Below are 16,759 nucleotides of genomic sequence, written 5' to 3' on the forward strand. Positions count from 1 at the left end.
CCCCCTCCCGCGCTCCCCAACCCCGCGCGCTCACTCCGCTCCGGCCGCGCGCCGACCCCCCTCCGCACTCCCGGGGCGACTCCTGCCGGCGTCCGCTGATCGGCCCCATGCCCCGCCCCGTCCGCCCCGGGGCAGCCAATGGGAACGCGCGCGGCCGCGGGGCGCTGCCCAATGGGAGGGAGGGAGGTGGCGAGCTGTTTCCGGGTTCGCCGGGGCGGAGGAGGGGGCCGAGCGAGAGCGTCCGCTCCGCGAAGGGCGGTGGGTCAGGCTGCCCCGGCGATGACGTCACGCCGCCCCCGGTGACGTCAAACCGCCACAGCAGAGCCCACCTGGGTTCAGCTCGAGGAGGGGGGGGGGCGAGGTCAGAGCGGGAAGAGACGCGGCCCCTCACGCCCAGCGGGGAAACTGAGGCACGGCCCCGCCGCGAGGCCTTAGGCGCCATGGCCGAAGGCGCCGGGCCCAAGCGGCTGCTGCGGCTGGTGCGGGCGGGCAGGCTGGACCTCCTGAGGGCGACGCTGCGGCCCGGCGAGGCGGCGGGCGCCGCGCTGCCCCACCACGCCGCCCGCCACGGCCGCCTCGACGTCCTCGCCTACCTCGTGGAGGCCCTGGGCCTGGGCGTCGAGGGCGTCGACGGCGACTACAAGCGGCCCCTGCACGAAGCAGCCTCGGCGGGCCGCGCCGCCTGCGTCCTGTACCTGCTGCAGAAGGGCGCCAGCGTTGACTGCCTGAAAAGGGCCGACTGGTAGGTCGCCGGCTTGAAGCTGCTCTACGGCGTGAGGAACTTAAAAATTAATTTTATCCCCCCCCATCCCCAAGCTAAACAGAGCCTCTCGGGGCAGGTTTGCCTCCGGTGGAAGCAGCAACGTGTTAGCGCACCCTGAGTGACGCGGTCAAAGAACTAGTTTCTTCAGGGTTTGCATTTCCCTCCTTATCTGAGTAGTGCATAACCAAATGACGAGCAAATGAGAATTGGGAGTAAATAAGTCCTATTCCGCGGACGTGCAGCAGGCCTGGTTAATGAAATTATTACATGCATGTAAAATCCTGCTCTTGGGGAAGGAAGCTGCTCTCTTTTGCTGAAAAAAAATAAAGCTTCTCCCTGTCAAACGAAAGGCCAGGGACGCCTTATTAAAGCTGAAATAACAGCACTACTAAGGCAGCGTCCCGATCCTCCTAATTACAGGCTGTGCCAGCTTCGTATCGACATCAGGGGGAGCAGAGGAAGGCAGAGATTTCACAAGCCGCATGCAAACACGCTTGCAGGCCTGGTTTCCCSTTCTATTCCCCCAGTACCCTTCTGTCCAAGGATAAAAACCAGCACCGCGTGCTTTCTAGGGCATGGCCTGGCCCTAGGACAAAGTCTTATTTGCATTGAAAATATACGCTGACCCGAGGCGCTGTATAGAAACAGAGCTGCCAGAAACCTTGAGCTCCCGGCTCCGTCGGCTCTGCCCCTATCGTCCGCAGCAGATGCGTGTCTAATCTGGTCTTAAAAATCCCCATCGCTGGAGATTTTATCTCCTTTCTCAGCGCTTTCTTCCAGTCCTTGTCTGTCTTTCCGACTGGAACGTTTTTCCCAGCGTCTAATCCCAATCTCTCGCGCTGTGGTTTAGGCCTATTTTTTGTCCGGTAGGACCGTTTTTTTTGTGCTGCAGCTTTTTCTGAATAAGGAATGTTTCTTGTCGCTCCTCTTAGCCATCGTGCGCGTCGGTTAGGAGGAGATGACCCCTCTCAGCGCTGGAGACTTGCTCCTCTTTCCTGGGAAAGCTCAGAGGTTTCCGTCCAGTGTTTGCGTGCACCCGGAGTTGAATGTTTGGGGAAAGGTTGTGAACAGATCAAATGGAAAACAGGCCTCTCACTTAGAGCAGTTCAGCTGTTGTCGTTGCTAACGTCCTGCCGCTTATATAACGCGGTAATTAAGGAAAATAGGGGTCGGTGCTAGCGAGGTCAGTGAAATTAGTCACCAAACTAAAGCTTAACGTGGGAGACGGCTGTGGGTTCACCGCCGCGAGTGAATCCTCAGCTAACACCCATCCGCAGACAGCTCTTGGCTYGCTCCTCCCAAGGAAGCTGCGGATCCGGCAGCCTCCCCGGGTGCACGGTGGGGAAGGGCGGACGTGGAGATAACGGGTTACCGGGGAAGAGAAACCGCGGCGAACCTGCCCTGCCGCCAAGCCACGGGAGCCGGTGGGGAGACGGGGCAGATGACGAGTTACGGGTTGGGATGGTTTCTCTTTCTAGCTTCCCCGGCTCTTGTGTTTAGCGAAGGAACAGAAAGCTGCAGATTGTCCTGAGGTCACGTTAACGGGTTTGCTTCCTTCCATCCCTCTCGTAACACGCTGTGAACTTCCCGTTTAGAAAAAGCACTGACCTGCCTGGCTGCTGCCCTGCTCTGGACCCTCGAAAACCGACAGAGGGACAGCGAAGGGTCAGCAAAGCCGGAGCAAAGGATTTTTGTGCCGAGGGGACTGAGCTCGGGCTCCRCTCCAGCCTTGAATCAGCCTTTCCTGTAAAGTGAGACCCGGAGGGGTCTGTCCAGCTTAAGGAGCAGAGGTTTTCTCTAGGGTGCCAGGCGAATCCAAGGAGTTTTAAGTAAAGAAGGCCCAGAGTCCTTCTGAGCCGGGCTTGGGTTCCCCCTGCCCCTTCCCAGAGAGGATGCACGTGCTTTCTCACYGCCCAGGCTGGGCTCGTTGTCCTGTCCTGTCCTGGCCAGCTCCATCTGCCACTTCTGTCCGGCCTTGATGGTGTGCGGCCCTTCCTGAAAGGCCATGCCGATCTCGCAGCCTTCTCGCTAGTAAGCRGAGGATATTCGGGCTGGAGGAAAGGGCCGTTAGATGGGTCCAACGGGCCCCAAAAATCCAGTTAACGCATACGTGAGAGTGGCTGAACACTGGATCAGGTTGCCCRCACAGGTTGTGGAGTTTCCAGCCCTGGAGATATTCAAAACCCAACTGGACACRGTCCTGSGCGACCTGYTCTAGGTGACCTGCTTGAGCAGGGGGGTTGCACTAGATGATCTCCAGAGGTCCCTTCCAACCTCAACCRTTCTGTGATTCTGTGATACGCCTGGACCCCGTATTACCTTTGTGGAAAAACAGTGCTACAGCCAAATTTAAAGCATGCTTCAAGTTCAGGTGATAGAACAAAAGCCGTCAGGCCTGTGCAGCACTGTCCCTCTCGTTGATATAATCACCCCGGGTTTCTTTCAGGACTCCCCTGATGATGGCTTGCACCAGGCARAACCTGGAGGTGATCAAACATCTCGTGGAGCACGGAGCAAACCCGCTGCTGAAGAACAAGGAYGGCTGGAACTGCTTCCACATCGCGAGTCGGGAGGGCCACCTCCATGTCCTCCGGTACCTGCTGGCYGTGTCCCCAAGCAGCTGGGACACGGAGAGCACAATAAAGAGGACGCCCCTGCACACGGCGGGTAAGGAGGGTCCCATCACCGCTGGGCACGTGGGAAGAGAAGAGCGAGAGCGGGCTGTGGCRGCAGCGGAGAACAGAGAGGGGCTGGTGTTACGGTTTTTGTTTAGTTTGGAGAAGCAAAGCCTGACCTATTTTGATGCAAAAACACAGGGAAGCAGTTAAATGTTAACTCGATGAGAATTAAAGGAAGGGAGGTYAGCGGCGAGCGCTGGTGGCAGCTCACCTCCCCTCCGCTCCCGTCTGTGAACGCTGCTGGGCTGCATCTTTGCAGGGTTTCACCTCGCGACAGATGCCTCCTTTTAGCTGCCTTCAGATAAATAAACAGCAAAAATTAGGATTAATGCCTCTAAATGATGTGCCAAAGACTGAGCTTGTGAGGTCGGAGGGTCCTCAGTTCCCATTGCACCGGATTATTGCCCTACTCGAAGCCTGTTTTTGTGGTGAATAATGCGGTGAATAATGGGAAGGGGCAGATCCGTGCCAGGATCACGCTCACGGTCACCTGCTGACTCCGACCTCCTTGGACCAGGGCRTTCGGGTCCACCTCCGGACTCCTAAAACTGGCAGAGCTGCTGAGAGGCACCTTTGGGGACCTGCCTGCTGCCAGCCGCTTTTACCAGCGCAATTTATGGTCTTGTCGCTGGTTTCGTAACGGACGCGTCTCTCGACACGATCCGTCTCTGTGCGAATGCCTGGTGGATTGGGTCGTTATGGCAAATCGAAGGTGCAACATCAGATAAAGCATCAGAAACTTCATTATTCTCACGTTGCTCTTAAGAAGGTAGCACGGAGTGGTGAGAAATACGCAGGATAGTCCGTACCGGGAATGTGCAGGCCCCGTTGTTAGAGTTGGAGCCACCTTGTCCGATTCCCCTGCCTTGCTCTTTTCATTGGTTTCAAAGAACACATAAAGGGAGCGAACTGGTTTGAAGAACCACGGACAATAACTGTGCGTGGTGGGGAGCAGAAGGACACGGTTACCTGAACGATGACCCAGAGACGGTTTGGATTTGGTTTCTGACCTTCTGACTCTTTCGCTCCGTCATCCTTAAGGCCTGGGTGCCTAATTTATGAATAGTGCATGAATGAGGATAATAGATGCCTCCGTTAAATTCTTTAAAACTTAATAAGTTGAGTGGCCCAAAAGTCTGTTAATGTAGAATTAAATTTGTCCTGCCGTATGCCCTTCCTGAGGACCTGAGGCTGAAACATTCCCGATCGCTGAGCGGGGATTAGCCTGAGTTTCCTGGGGCTCGGCAGTGTCTCCGCAGGAGATCCCAGCAACCTTGGGGCTCAGCAGCCACCTAAACCCGTTTCCCAAAGAGCGTCATTGGGATCGACTCTCTGAAAAGACCCGAGGTGCCGTGAGGAGACCTCCGCTGTGCTGTAATTAATCTGCTGGGTTATGTCGTTCCGTGGTTGTCATTCCCGTTACTTGGCAGGACCTCCGTGGTTGCCCGTCCGCCGCGCCGCGCTCATCAACGGTGACAGCCTGAGCCCACAGGTGACATCTGTGTCTTAGTCCTTGTGCTTGACCTGGAAGTGAAAAATAGCCGGTTTAGTTGTTGGATGTTTCAGGTTTGGCAGTGAGGAGCAGGTTGCCTGAATAAAAAATTGGGTAAAACTTACTTTGCACGCACCCGCAGTTCTCCTGCCCCCTCTCAGACCCTCGTTTGGCCCTGCACCGTGTCTTCTTTCTCCATGTCTTGGCCAGCCGGCTGTGCCCACGGCCCCCCCTCAGCCCTCTCCCCACAGAGAGGTGGACGTTGGTTTGGCACCTGGGGGCTGAGGATTGGGGATGGGGGGTCGGGAACGGAGCGTATGTGGGGGGAAAAGGGGTGGTTTTGAGCTTGAGCTTAAGATCTCCTTCCTGCTTGATGGTATTTCGGGGCCGGGGGTACCGTGATGGTGGCATCTAGCGCCCAGTTCTCACCTTCTTGGTGCTGGTGCCACCATCCCCATTGCCGGGGACGTTAGACAGACGCGGCCCCGGAGGCGGCGGCGTGGGCGAGGGGCCGGAGACGGGGCTGGAGCTGCCGGGGGAAATCACGTCAGGCGAACAGCCGTCTCCGCAAGCTTATATTCCGGGCTGTGGATCTGAACCCATTAGCCCGTGACCAGTCAAGCTGGCTTCCGGGCGCAATTATCCTGCTATAGATGATGGATCGTTTTCTCCCAGGGCGATTTCTTTTGGGTTGATTCCTCAAGCTTTGCTGCTTCGTATATCCGTAGCCTGAGGCGAGAGAGCGGGGGCGACGTGGAGCGCGACAGCGGGATCGGAACGCTGCAGCTTTGTTGTGTCTCTGTTGCCGTTAAAGGACGTAATCGCCTTGCTTGGTTGCTTTTTTTTTTCTTTCCGGATAGCTTGGGTTTTTCTAAAGCCTTCGTTTGAGTGCGGCTCTCCCTGTGTTTGCGTCAGCTCGGGCGAAGGGGTGATAAACGGGCAGGGAGCGGGAGCGAGCAGCGGAGATGCGGGAGGATGGGAAGCCCTCATCGGACTTTGCTGCCAAAGCGCATCTATCGTGCAGCCGCGTCTGACGGTTATCGCTGGTAACACGCGTACGCCGGGGCCCTTCTTCCCTCGCGGCCTCGTGTAGCAGCTCTYGGATTGATTAGATTTGGGTTTTTTTTCCCTTTAATTTATTTCATTCCGTTTTGAAAAATGACCTGTGCCAAAAAAAAAAAAAAAAAGCCAAATTACGTCTCTCCCTACGCTGCTATAACGCAACGCGTTTAAAAAAAGAAAAAAGACAGACTATTTCAGTGCCTGACATTCAAATCCTCCCCACGCTGTTGTTGTTTTTCCCTCCGAGRCGCTGTCTGGGCGAGGATGCTTCGCCGGGATGGGGAGCTGGGAGCGCTGGGTGGTCTGCGTGGCCAGGGAGGGCCGGCAACACCGTCCGGCTATGCTCCGGCTCCCGGCTTTGCGTTCCTTTTGCTTCTCGCACGGTTCGCTTAAGGGATTAACAAACGCCAGCGAGAAAAGGTCTTGGCGTCGGCTTCGTCGCCACATGTACCCTCTCACGCGTGCGCCCGGCCTGTGGGGGCAAACGGGGCCTCTATGCCGTGCCTTTTCTCTGTTTTATCCGGTGTTTTCCTATAGGATCAGGGGARGGGAAGGCTTGAGATCTGGAGACAATGTTTTAATTAAAAAAAACAAACAAACAAACAAAAGCTTTGAATTTAAAACCTCTTGGAACTCCTTCCGCACCAGAAACCCGGTTAGGTTCCGCCGTAGGCAGAAGGGGGCACAAAAGCGTGAATGACCCTCCTCTTCCTCTCTCTCTCTCGCAGCGATGCACGGCCGTTTCGAGGTGGTGGAGCTGCTCCTGGAGCGGTAAGCGGGCTTCCCCTCGCTCCGGCYGCCCACGCGCAAAGACACCGGCTCCGTTTCCTCCGGCTTTTCGCAGCCGCTTACGGGCCTTTCAGACAAACGCGCTCTGCYGACGGGCTCGGGCTTTGCTGTGACATAAGCCCCCGTTATATAACGCGGCTCTTTCTCCATGCTGATTCATTCCCGTTGCCTGCGACGTGTCCGAGGCTGTACGATAGCAAGAAAACGCTTTTGTGGCAGCTCGGGCTGGGCGCGACTCCTCCAAGCCGGACTGAACCTCCGGGCTTTATTTTCAGGCTGCGGCTCCYGGGTGACTGCTGTGAAGCGGCTTTAAATCAGCCCGTGCTCAGCCATCCCGAGCCCGTTGCCTTCCTCAGCAGCGCTGCCTGCTGCCACAGCTGCAGCGGCTTTCCCTGGCATTGCAGCAGAGAGGAAGCCGGAGCCACCGGCAGCCACGGTTCCCTTTAGCCGGCTTGTTCCAGCCTCGCAAACAGCTGTTCGCTCGGAGATCCTCCGATCAGGGGGGCGAGGGAAATCGAAATGAAATGATTTCCCTGCGGCTCGAGTGAGCTGAGCCGGCCGAATACTGGTTCTCTGACCCCAAAAGCATGCAGCCGCCCCCCAGCAGGGCTGCGCCCCAGGCAGTCAAGCGCTGAGCAAAGTTTACGGTCTCCGGACGGGCTTTGTACAGGTCTTTTCTGACCAAATACGCTGATAGTCTCTCGTCCCGCCGGTGTAAAGCGAGTGGCGCAGTAAGGATTTTGGAGATGCCAGCAGCTCTGGGCTCAGGGATGGCTTTTGTCTTCGCTCCCAGGTGCCAGTACAAACCTGACAGCAGGGACAACTGCGGAGTCACTCCCTTTATGGATGCTATCCAGAACGGGCACGTGAACGTTGCCCGGCTGCTCCTGGAAAAACACCAGGTAGGTGCCAGAAACCTCTTCTCCCTGCTCCGGGACCTGTCCCAGAACTGCCGCAGAAGGCAGTCCGTGTGCTCACCGTCACCAGATTGTAAAGAATCGATTTGGGCAAATTCCCCCCTGGAATCAAGCGAGATTTGGCCAAGTGAGGATCGAGTAAGACTGTCGGAACTGAGCTCATGGGGTAGATTTCACCTCYGAGGGCTCATGGAAGGGGAAGGGAGATGCGAGGCAGGGGCAGAAGGGGACGGGGTTTGCCCGGCGCTTCGGGGGCGGCTGTGTCAAAGCCCGGACCGGCGCTCAGGAGCTGTTTGGCAGCAGGACTCAGCGTGGCGGCGCTGAGGGTGGGTAACGCGGAGGCGTCCGGCTGCGCCAGCAGCAGCTCATCTCCGGCCTCCCTCTCTCGTGACAGCTGCCGCTCCCGTGCTGCCTCCCAGTAATCTCTGATTTCCTCTGACTTAGGAGGCATAATAGAGGCGTCATTAGAGCCGATTGCGCGCCGCGAGAACCAGACCGCTGCATTATTTATTAGCGGCTGAGCTTATGTGAGATGCTTGGAGCCCACCTAATGGCCGATTCGCACGGAGACGGTGCTGCGCCCCCCTCCTTCGCCCTCCCCTGGCCTCTCCGCTGCGCCGGCTCCGGTGCCTCTCGGACGCRCCGTGCCAAACTGGCACGGCTCACGGGTCTGGCGGAAAGCCAGCACGGCGAAAGCAGCGCACGGGTTTTTCTGCCGCATCGGCAGGTTGAGTTGGCCGGCTGAGCTGCCGGCATGGCACGGAGCGGGCCAGGAGCATGGGAAGGGAACACGTGACCGTGCTCTTCAAGGTCAGCGAACTCGTAGAGGCAAGGGCCGGAAGAGATCTCCTGAGATCGTCCTGCCCGTCTCCCTCCGCTAAGGCAGGATCCTGCTTCTCTCTACCTTCTTCGCCACCCCAAAAACTGGAGATGGGTTGTGTTCTGGAGGGACCAGGCCGTCATAACAGCTACTATGTGCTACAACCGAAAAGAGAGTGGGCCTGATTCTCCTTTTTTTGCACTAATTTTGCTTATCGCTTAACAAGCTCAGCAGGTTGCTGACATTGGTCTGCAAACGACGGCACGTGAACCAACCGCACCAGTCCTGCTGGTGGCACCTCGCACGTTCGTTGCCGTCATCGTGGCCGCGGCAGGACGACTCGGCTCTGCGCGTGGGCTGGCGCTTGTCCTTGAAGGTTTGGTTGGGCCGAGCGTTGCTTTCCCTTTCCCTCCTTCCTGCCGTTTCAGGCCTGCCCTTCAGCTGTGGACGCGCTGGGCGCTCAGTCTCTGCACCTTGCGGCCATCACGGGTCAGGATGGAGCCATCCGCTTCCTCGTCTCCGAGCTGGGGGTCGATGTCAATGAGAGAGCGACGGCCCTCCGACTCACAGCGCTCCACTATGCAGCCAAGGTGGGTCCCCGTTCCCGTGCTTCCCCTGCAAAGTCTCCGCCAGCTGGTGTGAAGGTGTGAAGGCTTTGCCTTCTTCATGACTGGTGGAGGATTTATGTTCCTGGCTCATCCCATGTCACTGTCTATCTACTCCTGGCCAGTCCCATGCCCTGATTAATGGTTTTTAGACCCTCGTCAGGTGYGGCCAGCTGTCTGCACAGTGGCGGTGGGTATCTGAGTTGCTCATGTCCCTGAGATGTCTGTGAGGGTGACGGAGCACTGGAACAGGTTGCCCAGAGAGGTTGTGCAGTCTCCTTCTCTGGAGATATTCAAAACCCACCTGGACATGGTCATGGGCAACATGCTCTAGGTGACCCTGCTTGAGCAGGGGCTTTGAATTAGATGATCTCCAGAGGTCCCTTCCCACCTCAACCATTCTGTGATTCTGTGACTGCGCTGAGGGTTTCTAAACCCTCCTGCGTGGCCTGTGGCTGAGTGTGACTGAGCAGGAGCCCAGGGGAGTGGCAATAGGTCACAGCTCCTTTACCACCCATCCGGTTGTCTGTGCCATGGAGGAGACCGGAGCCATATCCCTGGTGAAAGTTAGGCTCCCAATCTGTTGCCTTTGGACCAAATTGCTGTACCTGAAGGGAGTCTGCCCCACTAGTTACCAGGAGCCGTAGATGCCCAGCAGCTCATGAGATACGACAGGTCCTCACCAGCGTCCACTCGCTCGCCTGACACAGGAGATGGGGCTGAATCGCTGCTCAGATTTCCTCCTGCTCTTTCTTCAGCAACTTTTGTCCAATTTGGCCAGATTCTGGCCTGCCCGTGCTCAGGCAGGAAGGAGGCGAGGTGGGGAGGCGGAGGGAGCTCCCCGGGGCTTCTCCGTGTCCTTTGTGCGGGAACTGTTTTGAATTCCAGTCAATGAGGGTCGTTTGAGCGTTCTCCTCCTCCCATCGAGGCYGCAAGGCCTGGGGGGCCGTGAGTGCAGCAACGCTCCCTGGGTGCGCAGAGAAGGTCCCCAGACCCTCGCCACCAACCCCAATCCCTTCTGGAGCCCTGCTGCTTCACGTCCGCTCCACGCTGTCGCACCCGCGGGTGCGAGGCGCTCCCTGCCCGCGGAGAGGGAAGGTCGCGCCTCAGGAGAGCTCCCGACCTCGGGAGCTTTAACATGCAGCGCTCAGAGCCCCGTCTAGACGAGCAGTGGGAACGGAGCGGCGTCCCCGTGCCCCGCTCCTACAAAAGCATCAATGACACTCACTGAGAGTGCTGGCAACAGTATTCTCCTCCAGCGGGACCCAGCCGTGGCATTCGCCGGCTCCCACAAAGGAGGCCTTTCTCCCGGCTTCCCTTCCTCATGCGCTGCGAAACCAGGCTGAAAGCCCTCTTGGTTGCCAAGGGTACGTTTAACAGCAAGGCTATTGGGGGAATATAATGTGCCTTGGAGAAGATCCCAGCTCCGTCTTGGCGAGCGGCTGATTGGRGAGCGATTTGATAGGCTTCTCTTCCTTCCCGAGGCTCGGTGTCACTTTATATTTACAGCATCGTTTGTTTGGCTGGTGGTATTTTTTTTTTTTCCCTTATTACTTTGCATTTATAAATACATGAAAATCAAATTACGCTTTCAACTCAATTTGCTGCCAAGGCTGTGGCAGCTAAAGCGGTTCCTGGCTTGCCGGCTTTGCCGCTGAGAGAGGGTGCGTGCGCAGCAGCGAAATGGGAGCCTCAGGCAGGGAGGAATAAGATGCTACCGAGTCGTACGATAACAGGGGGAAAGAGCGGGCGGCGGGGCTGAAAATCGGGGCCTTCCGTCCTTCGGCCACGTGACGAAGGCTAATTCGTTGCAGCAAAGAAGGAATTACAAAATCAGGCATGTTATTTAGGGAGAGAGAATTTTATTTAAGGAGAGGCTTCTGCAGAGAGGAGGGGTGCGGGGGCTGGACTGCGTTTTCCCCTGCAGCGTTAAGAATCACCTACCGGTGGAGGAAAGACGGAGGACACGGTGGGTCGCGAAGGTGCGCAAGCGTGGCCTTCGGCGTCTTCCYGTAAGGCGTTACAAATCCTTTAGGAAACGCCAGCGCCCGGGGGTAACGCAGACAGATGCCTAACGGTCTGGATTGGCATCAGGTTCGGCTCTCTGGGCTGCAAGATGCCCTAAAAAAAGCGGCTCTAGACCTCTGTAGGAGCTGAGCTGGATTTACGGTGCAAGGGGACGCGCCGCTTTATGCTGACATTTAGGCCTTTTAACAAACAGCCGGCTGCCAATTGCTAGAGGTAAGTCAGAGATCCTACGGCTCTGTGGCCAGCTGCAGATAAAAGCAATTTAATTGAGTTATTTGACCGGAGACGAGGATTGGAGAGGAAAAGGCAAGATCGGTTGACAGTTTCAGCGTGCTTAATTTGCTATTAAGAAACGTCTTGAGGCCTCGCCGCCCCATCGTAAGTCACTGCTCGTTTGCGCGTTAAATCCTCTGCAGCCATCGGCCGAGGCAAAGCCGTGGTGGGAGCCAGTTCTCCAAATTCCTCGCCAAAGTCCCCCCGGCTGTGCGAGGTGGATCTGCTGACCAAGGGGGCTGGTGAGCCACGGTCAGGAAGATCCTACAGGATCCACAGTCATCTAAAAGTAGATCAGGGCCTGGATCTGGACTGAGCTGCGTCTTTCGCACCTGCCTTGCCAAGGCACCGCTGTAACATGCCCATCAGAGCTGGCTCTTCACCGTAGCCTGGTTTTAAGTACTATTGGTCTTGAATGAACTCTTAATTTTAAACATTGTGTTAATTGTTGGCAGAGAGAATTATGCCCCAGGGCTGCTCAGCCTCCGGGTCGAAAGAGCTGGCGTGGGCACCCAAGGCGTGCGGATGCGCTGAGCAGGGGCCACGCTCCGGTTCCTCTCACGGGCTGCCAACGGGAGAGCTGGAGAAGGTGCCTGGTGGCATCTCCCTGACCTATTCCTGCAGTGTTAAAGGCAGCGAGGCCACGTGTCCGCTCTGCCGGGGCAATCCCTGACTTAACGGTCCGGATCTGCACGGCCGCAGGCAGCTGGCCTTGACTTCCAGCTGCTGTAAGCTCCTCTGTGCCTGGACCAGCTCCTGATAGCCCCAAATTTGACCATGACAGAGTAGACCTGGGCCCTTCCTGGTGCTCTTTTCTGGCCGGTGGTGTTTCTGCTGGATGCAAAGGTGAGAAACTTTGCAAGGTCGATCCTGCTGAATAATTCCCTGTGCTCACCCATGCAGGAAGGACACGCGCCCACCATCGAGATGCTGCTGTCCCTTGGCGCCGACGTCCACGCGAAGGATGGGAAGAGCCGTTCTGGTAAGGCTGCCGGCTTCTTYGTTCGCCCTGTGTGAACGCGAAGCCGGGTTTCTCGCGGCTTTCGTTCGCTGGCTCTCTTCCTTCTGGATTCTCCGACCTCTAATGACGGGCTTGAGCCCGTGTCATGGCCTTTCCCTTGGGGGAGGAAGAGAAGCACTCGGTCGAGTTTCTCTCTGCCCAGCTGCCTGTTTTGCATGAAACTTTCAGGAGCTTGCTCTCTTTGGTTCCCCTACTTCTCCACCAAATTTAGCTAAAATTAGCCAATGCAAAACTATTAGGGTGGGCAGACAAGCGCAGGGACTGCGCAACCTCCTGAGGCTCGATTCCTTAGCAAGCTGCTTAAGAATGGCCCGCGAGCAAATAATAACACAGAACTCGAACGTAAATAGAGTTGCTATAGTAATGCCGGTAAGTTGGCATTCCCAGCAGGAGAGCGTGAAGCATCTTTTGCATCAGCATCTCTAAAAAAAAGAAGTATATATAAATGGTTTCAGCTGTTGCCAAAATTGGCAACTTCCCCGGTCTTCAGGTTTGCTTCATAACACGCTTCGGCGGTGAGCATGAATCTCTCTCTCCCTCCGCCCCCTTAGTGAGCAAGTTCAAGCTCTGCTGAACTCGCCCAACCCGGGGACGTTTGTCACGGTTTCCTGCGCCCGTCGCCTGCCTCGTTCGCCGGCGCCTTCGCCACGGTAGTGTCAGTGGGTCCTGGGGCGCTTCTCACCCTGCCTCCGCTCCCGTCCTGCGTGGGGTGTCCTGCTCCCGCCTGCCGGGCCAGCGTCGGCCTGCCGATTGCAGCGGGAGCTAGTGACCCTCAGCACAAAGGATACTTGGCGCTGCGCAGGATTAGGCCGGGAAAACAGGATGGATTGGAGGGTCGAGTAACGGGTGAGGAGGAGGTCAGGGAATAGCCAGGGTAAGGTGGGCCGATGGCTCTTCCACCGGCGCAGCTGGGCACGGAAGAGGATGTGTCCCCTGCCTGCGTAGGTTTAGTCACCCCGTCCCCGTTGCAGATGGGCACAGCCGTGGCAGCTGAGCCCTGCTGGGTCATCACACGGGTGCTCGGCTGGGAAATGTGATTGGAAGAAGTCATCTTTCGCCCTCGGCGCGTTCCCTCTGCGGATTCCATTTCCTTCACCGGGAAGCCGACGGTTGCGGCTGAAGCAGATAGAGACTGAAGCCGCCGGGGAATCTCAGTTCCTTTCTTGACATCCTGTCTCCCCCACAGCCCTGCACATGGCCTGCGCGGGGCAGCACGCGGCCTCCGCACGGATCCTGCTCCGCGCCGGGCTGCGGGACTCCCCGGACAGCACGGGCACCCTGGCACGGCAGCTTGCAAGGAAGCCGGATGTCATCCAGCTTTTCCAAGATATGGAGGTTAGTGCATGAAACCAGCCGAAGAAGAACTGTTGTATTTCAGCACGGTACGTTTGTTATCGCGTATTCAGATTTAGGCAGCCACCTGCTTAAGATGGTGGGATTTTTACCCAAGGATTGAGCGGAGAGCTCAAGCTTGACACGTGGGAAGCGTGTTTAGGAGAAAGCACGCTTTAAATAAGATTATCTCAATTAGATGATGGACGTAATGCATCTGGGCTTCCACGCTCCTGCATGACCCCGTCCTGGTAAATTCATGGCCGCTCTTCTTTCACTTCCAAATTTCAGGGCTGAACTACACCTCTTCAGCTCTGCTCGCACAGCAGCCAGCACATCCAAATGGCCGAGACCGCGGCTCCCCGGATAAAACCGCTCAAGGGAAGCGCCCCACATAGATGACCTCTGGGGACCCGTATGGCTTGAAGCCCTCGGAGCCTGCCTAGCTCTTCATGGGATGTTTCAATACATCCTGAAAGGAAAGATAAACCTGGACCACTGGTTTCTAAAGCCCTCTGTGGACCTCCTCTTCACGAACCTGATAAGTGGCTTTAAGTGACCTCCTCTTTCAGTAGGCCGAGCGTGGTGCAGCATAAATGAGCTCTCGGTGACTCTCCCTTCACCAGGACTGAGCGCTGCAGTGGGCAGTGCAGGCAAGCTTCAAGCTACCGCTGCCTCCTACATCCTTTCCGCGAACCAAGCCTGATCCCAAAGCCTGGTGAAATCAATAAGAAAGACCTAAACCTTGTGGTGACATCAAGGGTCTTCAGATCAGGCTGAAGAAGAGCTGTATGTTCTTGCAGGCAACCTTGCTCGGCACTTCTCACCGCCGAGGAACTTAAAAGAAATCCCGCTCTTCGAAGTGCCTGGGGAGACGGCTTAATATTTAATGCGGCTGGTAAGTCTCTAACAGTCTGGAATAGGCGTGAAGCTAAGAGCTGCTGTAGCTTTTTGGTTTTATATATATCTGGAATGAAAAGCTCGGTTTCACACTGAAACATAACGTGCCTCTGTCTGTATGTAATGTCGAGGCGTAAAAAAGAACGGGATTCCGCAGGTTTATCGGTAGCAAATGATAAAAACCAGAGAGGCCGATAACTACGTGGGCTGGGCTTGCGTTTTGCTCTGCTTTACGCTTGGCCCCGAGCTGTCGTGGTCACGTCACGGTTTGACGCCCGGGGCCCGCGTGTTCCCGGGCGGGTTTAAGACGATGCCGAGCTCCGTTCAGTCCTCCTCGTCGGAGGATTTTTGGAAGATGCTGCCGCTGCCGTGAGTGCTTCCATGAATTTGGCCCTGGCCTCCATAAAGCAAATCAGGAATACCGCAGCCTGGTCCGTGCGAGTGCGAGGGGCCGCTCAGCTCCCGGGCGGCAGCAGCAAGAGGAAACTCTCCCCCTTTCTCCGCGTCCGCCCCGGTGCTGGCGGGAGCCTCTCCCGAGCCGGTTCAGCTCACTGATCCGTCGGAAAACGACTTTTTTCGCCACCCGGGTTCAGGGTTGAGGCGGCTGGTGGTGGAGGGAGCCGGAGAGGGTTTCCCCTTCCTCCGGCGCTGCTCCCGGTCACAGCGTCTGGCGCGGGGCGGCCGCGCGGGGCTGGGAAACTCCAGCCCTGCCGCGAGGAAGCGGCGGAAACCGGACAGAGGCGGCGAGAAAACAAATCTGTGAAACACCAAAAAAAAAACCAACCTGAAGCCTTCTTGAAACTGCACCAGCGACTTTGCGCCGCCGCCGCCGCCGCTGCGCTGGGCTTTTGCCGCGGACGGGGGGAGCGCGGCTGCGCCGACCCCGAGCACAACCCCGCGTGGCTGGTTTGTAAAAAAAAAAAAATCCCCCCTCGGGGTGTTTTGGGGCAAAAAGGGGGAACGGGAGAGCAGACGGGAGGGAGAAGCGAAAGCAGCGTCAAAAGGGGAAGTAGGAGCAAGCCGGAGCGGGCGCCGTGGCGGAAGCGAAGCGGCGGCCGGGGGAGCCGGTTTTCAGGGACGGCGGTGGCATCGGAAGGCTCTGCCGCACCCCAGGGGATGGAGGAGGTGGGGGCGGAGGGGTGGAGGAGCAGAAGGATGGATGGATGGGATGGAAGGATGGAAATACCAGAGATGTAAGGTGGGAAGAAGAGAAGGAAGAAAGGATGGGAGGACTGGAGGATGGAAATATCAGAGATGGAAGGATGGAAGACTAGAAGGATGGGAAGATGAGAGATGGAAGTATGAAAGGATGGAGGGATGGAAGGATGGGAGGACAGAAGGATGGGAAGATGGCAATGGAAATATCAGAGATGAAAGGATGGAAGAATACAAAGATGGAAGGAGGAGAGATGGATGAAATGAGAGCATGGGGTTGGAAGGACAGAACGGTGGGGGGATGGAGGATGGAAATATCAGAGATGGAAGGGTGGAAGGCTAGAAGGATGGGAAGATGAGAGATGGAAGTATGCAAGGATGGAAGGATGGAAGGACAGAAGGATGGGAAGATGGCAATGGAAATAGAGATGAAAGGATGGAAGAATAGAAAGATGGAAGGAGGAGAGATGGATGAAACGATGAGAGCATGGGGTTGGAAGGACAGAAGGATGGAAGTATGAAAAGACAGAAGGATGGAGGATGGAAAGATTGGGTGATGGGAGGAAGAAGGATGGGAAGATGGGGGATGGAAATATCAGGAAGAAGAGAAGGAGATGGAAGGATGGGAGGAGAGAAGATGGGAGATGAAAGGATGGGAGGATGGAAGGACAGAAGGGTGGGAGTATGGGGGATGGAAATAGGGATGGAAGGATGGAAGAATGGGAAATGGATGAAAGAATGGAAGGACGGAAGGACGGGATGGAAGGATGGAAGTGTGAAAGGACGGAGGGATGGAGTGATGGGAGGACAGAAGGATGGGAAGAGGGGGGCATGGAAATACCGTGGCTGGAAGGACAGAAGGATGGAAGGACAGAAGGATGGAAGGATGAGCGGATGGGAAGGGGGGTGGACGGGAGGGGGGGG

The 16,759-nt window shown here is 56.8% G+C and overlaps 2 protein-coding genes across 5 annotated transcripts in view; one reads left to right on the top strand and one right to left on the bottom strand.

The window, feature by feature from the left end:
• Positions 1-3,171, bottom strand: part of FBH1 (F-box DNA helicase 1) — a 27,742-nt gene extending 24,571 nt beyond the window's left edge. The window contains exon 1 of one of the 2 annotated variants that reach the window (XM_026091236.1): positions 1,425-3,171. In XM_026091236.1, coding sequence (XP_025947021.1) covers positions 1,425-1,503 — 79 coding nt within the window. In that variant the 5' untranslated portion in view covers positions 1,504-3,171. Of the gene's footprint in view, positions 1-34; positions 129-1,424 lie in introns of those variants that run through there. The other variant, XM_026091237.1, reaches the window with a different exon arrangement.
• Positions 260-15,173, top strand: ANKRD16 (ankyrin repeat domain 16). Of its 3 annotated transcripts, XM_026091239.1 has the most exons (8): positions 260-742; positions 3,210-3,430; positions 6,724-6,766; positions 7,578-7,686; positions 8,950-9,111; positions 12,331-12,409; positions 13,635-13,783; positions 14,072-15,173. In XM_026091239.1, exons 1-8 carry the CDS (start codon positions 441-443, stop codon positions 14,075-14,077), a joined length of 1,071 nt encoding a protein of 356 aa, XP_025947024.1. In that variant the 5' UTR covers positions 260-440; the 3' UTR covers positions 14,078-15,173. The 3 variants fall into 3 exon arrangements, with proteins under 3 accessions (XP_025947024.1, XP_025947023.1, XP_025947025.1); XM_026091238.1 differs by lacking the exon at positions 14,072-15,173 and having other exon boundaries at positions 13,635-13,795; XM_026091240.1 differs by lacking the exons at positions 12,331-12,409; positions 13,635-13,783; positions 14,072-15,173 and adding an exon at positions 10,386-12,324.
• Positions 15,174-16,759: the final 1,586 nt, after the last annotated feature.

This window comes from Apteryx rowi, unplaced genomic scaffold (assembly GCF_003343035.1).
Source record: "Apteryx rowi isolate R43461 unplaced genomic scaffold, aptRow1 scaffold_9, whole genome shotgun sequence".
NCBI classification, from domain to species: domain Eukaryota; kingdom Metazoa; phylum Chordata; class Aves; order Apterygiformes; family Apterygidae; genus Apteryx; species Apteryx rowi.